Source organism: Myotis davidii, unplaced genomic scaffold (assembly GCF_000327345.1).
Source record: "Myotis davidii unplaced genomic scaffold, ASM32734v1 scaffold902, whole genome shotgun sequence".
In the NCBI taxonomy this organism is placed as follows: domain Eukaryota; kingdom Metazoa; phylum Chordata; class Mammalia; order Chiroptera; family Vespertilionidae; genus Myotis; species Myotis davidii.
In genome coordinates this window covers 206,000-214,452 of record NW_006293951.1, presented here as the reverse complement: position 1 = coordinate 214,452, position 8,453 = coordinate 206,000, and the positions used below count along the sequence as shown (strand labels likewise).

Genomic DNA, 8,453 nt, shown 5'->3' with positions numbered 1-8,453 from the left:
ATGTGAAATCTAAAGAACAAAACAAACAAACAATCAAAACACAAACAGACGTATAGGTACAGAGAACAGACTGATGGTTGCCAGAGGGGAGGGGCGTTGGGGGACGGGGGCACAAAGGTGAAGTGCTGAAGAGGTACAAATTGGTAGTTAACAAACTAGTCATGGGATGTAAGGTTCAACATAGGAAATATAATCAATAATATTGTAATAACTATGTATGGGGCCAGGTGGGTATTTGAAATATCGAGGGGACCACTTTAATTTGTAAAGTTTATGATTATTAATATAAAATAATATTAAATGGAAACTGTAATTGAAAATCTATAATAATAAAAAGGTAATGTGCTAATTAGACCGGACATCTTCCGGACATCCTTCCTGATGAAGCCGGGGCCAGAGGGAAGCCAGCCCAGGTCCCTGGTGCCAGAGGGAAGCCGGTGTCAGCAGCCAGGGGAAGGAAGGCCTCTCTTGCACAAATTTTTGTGCATCGGGTCTCTAGTAAAATAAAATTAAGAAAGAATAGTTAAAATGCCTTAAAGAAATCAAGACTTTAATGCAAATAAAACTAATAAGAAAACGACATGAGGAGTCTGGTGCTGTTTTTCTAGAAGAGACGTGCAGTATGATGTAAAGAGCCCTTACCTTGAGGGTCAGGTGAGTTTACCTTCTAGCCCTGGCTCTTTCACCTTCTAGTGATAGGACCTTGATATTTAACCTCTATCAGCTTAAGTTCTTCATCTGGAAAATGGGGAGAATAACTTCTACTTTTCAGGGATGTTGCCAGTAACCCATGTGGTGCTCATATGGGAGTTATTAGTATTTGAAAGGGAATAAAAGAATGTCCAGGTGACTGTGAATTCAACTTCTTGAGGTTAAAGTTTAATGAAAGAATAATTAAAATTATGCATGCTCATATCACTGAATTCAAATGCATTTTCAGATAGCCTTTTCTGATAGAATGTATTGGTTCTGTTCCCATGCACTTGTTTCAAATTGGTGCTTGTACAAGGAAATCAGTTTGTATTTTTAATAAGCATTTCAATCTTGTATCTCTAGTAACGTTTCCCTGGATGTAATGGCAGCAGTGGCCCCCAAAATAATAACAGTTATGAAAAGTCACGGGGCATCATTGTCAGTGCAGCTGGAGGCTCTTCGAGCCATTTTACATTTCCTGCTTCCAGGTAAGCTACATAATTGACTGTGGGAAGAGATAGCAATTTAAATGGGGTTTTGTCTTCTTACAAGTATGAACTTTCTAGGCAAAAATTAAAGGGCCATTTTCTGCCTAACGAATGCAATTCTTTCCACTAATCCAAAATAAAGGAAAATGATGTGGAACAGATTAATGTATAAGGAAATTTAATAAGAAAGTTCAATAACTTATTTACACAAGAAGTAATTACAGTGCAAGTATTTCCAAGGAGAGTATCAGTCTTTAATAAGTCTTTTCTATTTCTGTTGGCATCACTGAGTCCAAGTTATTTTTGTTTTGTTTTTGTCTGAACTATAAAAATAGCTAACTAATTTTCACGCTCCTCTTGGCTCTTTTCAGACCTTTTACACTGTTGCTGAATTAATCTTTCTCAAACAGAACCATGTGATTTTTACTCATTAACCTGAATAGCTCCCATCTCCTCCCCCGTCTACCTCCTATTTACATCTATTATGACCTGTTTGTCCTTCAGAGGCCATTCAAAACATCTGCTCCTCCATTCATTCAACACATATTTATTAAGTGCCTCATGTTCTAAACATTGTGATGGCTACAGGGTATGAAAGATAAGTGTGTGTGTGGGGGGAAACAAGCATAATTGTACTATTTTAGGAGCTCAGAGGTAGATAAACATGTAAATAATGAATTTTCAGACAATGGAAGAGGAGCTGTTTTAGATCTTTGTATAAAGGTTACGATCATACTTGATGGAGACATAACGAATGTATTCAAAGGAGTAGGTCAGAGACAGTGATAATGCGGTGGAAGGGTGAGCAGGGCTGACCTGGTAGAAAGGTCAGGAAGGATATTTCAAGCAGGAGAAAGTGCACCATGCGGCCTGCTGCAGAGGAGAGCAGTGCCTGAGGGCGAATGTGGAAGGACAGGCACAGGCCTGGAAGTGTAGGGCCTTGAATGCAACACTGAGAAACTTGTGCTTTATTCATGGAAGTCAGTTCTACCTTATTAAAGGTGGTTAAGCTTGTTGTGTCATGACCGGATCTGCAGTTTATAACAATAGCACAGTGGTGTACAGGGCAAGGGGCATTGGGGAGAGCCTGGTTACAGGGATGTAGGGTTGCAGGGGATGATATGGCGGGGGCCCAGCGGTGGAGGAGAGGATGAAGGCATCGGAGATACATTTGGCATGACTTTCTGATCATTGATATCAGGGACATTACTTTTTTTTGGTTCTATAAAATTTCCAGTTTTTTGGAAGCCCAGTTTTTTTTTTCTTTTGAAATGAAATCCTCCTAAACCTACCATTACCATACATTTCTCTATTAGGTAAAGGCTTAATCATCTACTTTACTCTATGCTACCATATCATATTGATACTCTACCACACCATGCTGCACCATACCTTACTGTACAATACTACAACCTATCATACCAGTCTATATAGCTTTTAGTAACTGTGGTATCAGTACTCCAGTAGTTTTGAGGTTAAATATAATTCTGATTTGAACATGTTAGTTTGAGGTGCTTTTAGGATATCTGGATGTACATGCCATCATTTATTAACCAGACCATATTCATACTTCCTTAATTGAAACAAAGATGTTCATTATAGCACGTTTGTATAATTCAGCATCCAATTTAAGACCACATATATCCTCTGGTGTTATGGCTCTTAAATTTCTTTAAATCTAGTATTGTTCAATTCCTACCTTTTAAAAATACCATTAACTTATTGAAATGATTGAGCCAGTTGCTTTAAAAAATAATAATCAAGACCCAGTTATTTTAATGAAATATCATTTGGCTTGTTCTTTCTTGACTCATGTCAGTTCTAGTGGAAATAACATAAAATTCTTTAAGAAGGGGCATAGGTAAATTGGAAAGTGCATAGAAGAAAGTGATTAGTAGTATAAAACCACATCCATAATAGCAGTAAGAGGGGCTGAATCTGTTTAATTTGGAGAAGAGATGACTCAGGAGGATACAAAAACTATATTAAAGTCCCCTCTTTTATAGCTAATAACAATAATACCTAACCATGTGTCAGGTATATTGGAAGTGCTGTATGTATATAAACTTTTTAAATTCTTGCAGCATCCCACCAAGCAGTTGCTACTTTTTGTTGTTGTTGCCATTTTACAGATGATGAAACTGAGTCAAAGATGCAGATATTTTAAGGTGACATCGTAAATAATGGAGCCAGATGTTCAACTGCAGCCTGACTCTTGAGTAGGCACTTTTAAATACACATTTGTACAACTACAGTGTATCGAACAGCAGTTATATCTAAAGCACTTTGCTTGAAATCCTTGTGGGGTCTGGAGATGATTGAATTATGGATTCTGCTCTCATTAACTTTGCTGTCCATACAGTTTAAAGGGCTATTATGTGGAAAGAAAATTAGATGCATTCTGGATAGTAGAACTTCAGTGATGTAACAGAATCCAGAAATGAAATTTATGGAAATGTTCATTCGGTCTTAATAAAAGAAAGATGTCTAATAAGACTTGTTACATGTGGCATAAGGTTTTTACTACTCAAGAGGCCTGCTTTTTCTTGGCACATCTGCTGTGATGTAATGGGCAGCTTCAGAGGTTAATGTGGTCTTGGTCACTGAAAGTGAGACACAGAGTTTAAGTGACTTCCCCAAGATCCTACAGCAATAGCGAATGTCAGAACCTGTTTGAATAAATTTTAAAATAAGGACTGATTTTTTTATTGACACTATTACAGATTTCTCCCATTTTCACTCATCTTCCCCCCCGCCCCCGGGCCTTCACCATATTATTGTCTGTGTCCATGGACTATGCATTTGTGCATATATGTTCTTTGGTTACTCTCTTCCAGTTCTCCCCTAGCCCCCAGCCTCTGAGATCTGTCAATCTGTTTCATGTATTCATTCCTCTGGTCCTATTTTGTTTATCAGTTTATTTTTTCATTAGATTCCACATATAAATAAGATCTTATGGTATTTAAGCAGAAAAAAAAGAGAGAGAAGCTGTATTCAAATAGCTAGAAGAACTATGATGCTAGAAGGACAAATATTGCGGATGGATTGTTAAAACAAATAAACTGAATTAAGTAAAAATGTATTTGCTTGGCAATATGCAGATGATACCTAATAAAACAATAGAAAAAAAAAGAGGGCTGCAAATTCCAGGAGTCTGAGAATCCAGCCTGGCTTATCCACTGTGGTATTCCCTGCATTTTAGAAAATTTCATGATACCATAGTTACTAACTGATAGCAGGCATGCATACATTTGCTAAAAAATGAAAAGCTACACACAGCCAATTTATAATTTGTGTTAATATAATTTTTAAAGTAAAAGATAAATAATTGGTTATTAATAATTGTTTTTATTGTCTCAGGTTTTGGAAACCTCATTCATTCATAATAATTTTACTTAATATTCTATTGCATAATCAATTTTTTAACGTCCAGGTTTTTTCTAACAGTTTTGGATAGGTTAGCTACAACGTGGCTTAATAAGGCACATGTTTCCTTTAAATAACAATATACAGCCTTAGGGAATTTTTCAGGAAACTCTATGCTCTTTCCCAGCCCAGCACTAAAATGCAATCTTTATTTTTTCACTATTATTTCAACTGCTCTTTTTGCCTACATTTTATATCTGACTTTTTTTTTTTGGTAGCTCAAATAAATTTGAACTTTTCTCAAGTTGTCCATTGTTGCACAAAAATCTTCTAGCTCCTTGTATGAGTACAGCCTACTCATACAAAAAAGAGATTGTTTGCCACAGAAAATTCCTCAACCAAAATAATTTCTTGCTTTTTGCTCCTTTCAGTAAACATCCACACTCACTGTATTTATTTTATATTCAATGATGAACTACTTCTATAAATTCCTAAGTGAGGCTAGGGTTCTTTTTCCCCTTGGTAAGAAAAAATGTATTAGAAAAAAAGTACAGTATATTAATTATGATCATTCCTAGCAAGTGACAATCTGTTCAGCTTAAATATTTATGAGAAAAGTATGTATATATGTATGTATCTATGTATGTATTTTTGCCTTTAGGCATGCCAGAGGAAGTCACAGAAGATACCGAATATAAACACAAGCTAAAAATTGTTACAAATCAGTGTTTCAGGAATGATATTCACAAACTGGTCCTGGGATCTTTAAACAGGGTAGGTACAATATGGATTTTCTGTCTTTATACTGTTAATCAGGATATGAAGTTTGGGGAAATAGGAGGCATTTTTAGTGTAAGTTTTCTATGTTCTGTTTACTCTGATAGTAGGAAGTTCTGTGGTTAGAGAAGTTGTGTGGTAAGATGACAGTAGGGATACAGGAGTGAAGAGGTGTGCCATTCCCGCTAAGATAAGTATACTTTTAACTACAACGATCAACTGTGAGTGTGCTATCAACCCCTGGCTTAGACAGGTTATTTTGATTGCTACTAACATAAAGCCACTCACGTTTGCCCAACCAGAAACAGAACTGAAGAGCCAGATACACAGCTGAGCCTCTGGGGTGATGTCAGGAGCTATGGCTGCTGTTTTCTCTATCTCTCCTCCCAGCTGCTTGTCTTTCTTTTCTGGTCCCATTTCAAAAAGTTTGGCCCATGAAGACACATGTGGCGCAGCATGGAAGTCTTCTTCTATTGCCTTTGCTTGCTTTTGTTGCTCTCCTCAGAGATAACCTCTGAAGTGGTTCCGTGTGGCATTGTTTCTTCCCATTTTTAGGTAGTTACATATCTATGCACATTTATGATAATATGTTATAATTAATATAATCAATAATCATACTAAGTATGAAAAGAGGAGAAGAGCTAAATTATGTTTCTATTGTGCAAGGCAAAGGTATTGATGGGATTAAGGTGGTTAGGAAGTTTAACATACTATAAATTGGTTCTTCATGAAAGATGTAAGAGTAAAGAAGTAAAGAATGATTAGGTTTAATGCTTTTGTGAAAGGAAGAGAGCAGAAAAGGTCATTAATGGAAATGATTTCATGTGATTTAATGTACTTTGAAAAATGTCATGAATTAATTAGAATATAGCCTGCAGAGAGATCTCCTTTACAAATTCAATTTCAACTGAAATTGTCATGTAATTGTCTATGATATATTTAAAGCATTTATACTTAAACCTTAATATGATCCTTGAATATAGCAATATAATAGGTTGAATTTGATTCTAGGAATATTTGGTCAAAGTAAGGATGTGGAAGGAACTGTGTTAGGCATCGGGAAGCCAAAAATGAATACATTTTAGTACCCTCTGTCATGGATCCCGTAACCCAGCGAGGAGAATAAAGGCGTGCATGAAACCAGGTGTTCTACATGAGCATTTCTGAGCTCTCCTAGCTTTGTGAACAGTATTTTAGGAACTTAGAAGAGCCGGCAGGTCATTTTTTTTTTCATGGTATGTGTTTGTGAGAAGCAGGAGGTACCAGAAACGCCTTAAGCTAGTTCTGAGTCTAGTTAGCCCAATGTTTTCTAAAGTTATTGAATATGAGTGTGATATAGTTGACAGTGAGGAGTCAAGAGGCCCAGATCTGCCAGTAAGTACCTTGATGCCAAGAAATCAGTCAACTCCTATGTCTTACTTTTTAACAATTTTTTTGCTATATAATCCCAAGAAATGTGGGCTGAGAGCTTAAAGCAGTTTACACCTGTACCTTGAGTTATCAGCTCAAAAGTTTCAATCTCAATTTTTCCCATTTATAAAGTAGGGCTAATAGTCTGTTTACTCTACATTATAGGGTTGGTTGTGAAGATCAAATGAGTTAATATATGCGAATATCTGGCACATAGCAAGTGCTCCATGGGTCTTGGCATTATCCTCATGGTTGTTGCTATTGTTGTTACGGTGACTTGAGGTTGTGTCATGATGGAATTCCATCCATGAATAGAAGAGTCATAAGAAAAGACCTTTGGACAAAGTTTGATGTTGAAAGAAGAGATTGTAAAGGAGAGGGGCAATAGAATGGCTTTGGGGGCATATTGTGTCATGGAAATCAAGGGAGGGAAAAGCAGCAAGTCAGTTATTAAAGGACATTTTTTCTTTGAATGGTTTGAATTCAGAGTGGTCAGGACCGAAGTCTGATTATAGGAAACTAAGGGGTGGGGAGAATGTGGAGTTAGTGGGTATAGACTTTTCTCTTAATAAGTTTAGAAATGAAGGGAAGTGGTAGCTTGATGGAATGGAAGACCGATTTAATTATACTCTGTCTCCCACTTAGAAGTATTCTTTTATCTGAGGAGAATGTCAGCCCCAGGCCTGAACTGTGGATATCACTCAATGTTTATTACACAATGAGTAATATCATCCTCAAAAGAACCCAGCATTATTAGGATCATTCAACTATTTCATTTTATTTTTCAGTGACAGTTGACATTTAATATTATTTTATATTAGCTTTAGGTATGCAGGATAGTGGTTTGACAACCACAATGTACAAAGTGATTCCCCGGATATTTCAAGTACCACCTGGCATTAGGATCATTTTAGAGGTGAGGAAGCCAAGATGGATACTGAGCCATCCCGCTGGCTTCAGCTTGCACCACTTTTAAATTTTTAAATATTTTCTGAATAACACTGTCTGAATAAAGACCACTTGTGAGAAAAATGTTATGTAATTCATTTTAATGGTTCTCAAATTCATGGAACTGTTAAGTGATGAGACAGGATTTAAACTCGAATTTCATTGGCTCTAGAGCTGGCTCACTACCTAGAGATTTGTGAGGATGGAAACAATGGTGGGAAAAGGGAGGCAAGGCGAGAGGTGTCCTGTTGAAATGCTAGGTGAAATGATGTCCCACTGAACAGTGAGTGAGGCTGAGGAGGAGAGTTCTAGGTATTTTCATCACAAGCATTCTTTTGCCACGAACATCTTGGCCGCAAGTATTTTTGCTGAGTGACAAATTGACGCAAAGGCCATTTCTCAAAGATAAAATAACCAGTTGACGGTTTGGTTTACATTTGACAGACTTAATGTATTTTAGCTAGTTGTGGGTTTGGTCTTAATTCTCCATTGACTAAATTCTTACAGTATCCCCATTGTTATCCCATATAATAAAAACCTAATATGCTAAGTGTCCAGTTGTCTGGTCATCTGTTCAACCAGTAATATGCTAATGATAGGCTAAGGCTCTCAGCCACTCGCTATGACATGCACTGCCACCAGGGGGCAGACACTCTGACCAATAGGTTAGCTTGCAGCTGGGGTCCGGCCGATTGGCACTTAGCGAGACAGGCTGGGCATGCCCAGGAGCCCTCCAAGGCTGGCAAACCTCCCGCCTCCCTCCCCGGCACC

At 37.3% G+C, this 8,453-nt stretch overlaps 1 protein-coding gene across 1 annotated transcript in view; it reads left to right on the top strand.

Moving 5' to 3' along the window:
• LRRK2 (leucine-rich repeat kinase 2) overlaps window positions 1–8,453 on the top strand; it is a 122,851-nt gene that overhangs the window by 32,043 nt on the left and 82,355 nt on the right. The window contains exons 13-14 of the mRNA XM_015566622.1: window positions 1,057–1,181; window positions 5,209–5,321. Coding sequence (XP_015422108.1) covers window positions 1,057–1,181; window positions 5,209–5,321 — 238 coding nt within the window. The remainder of the gene's footprint in view (window positions 1–1,056; window positions 1,182–5,208; window positions 5,322–8,453) is intronic.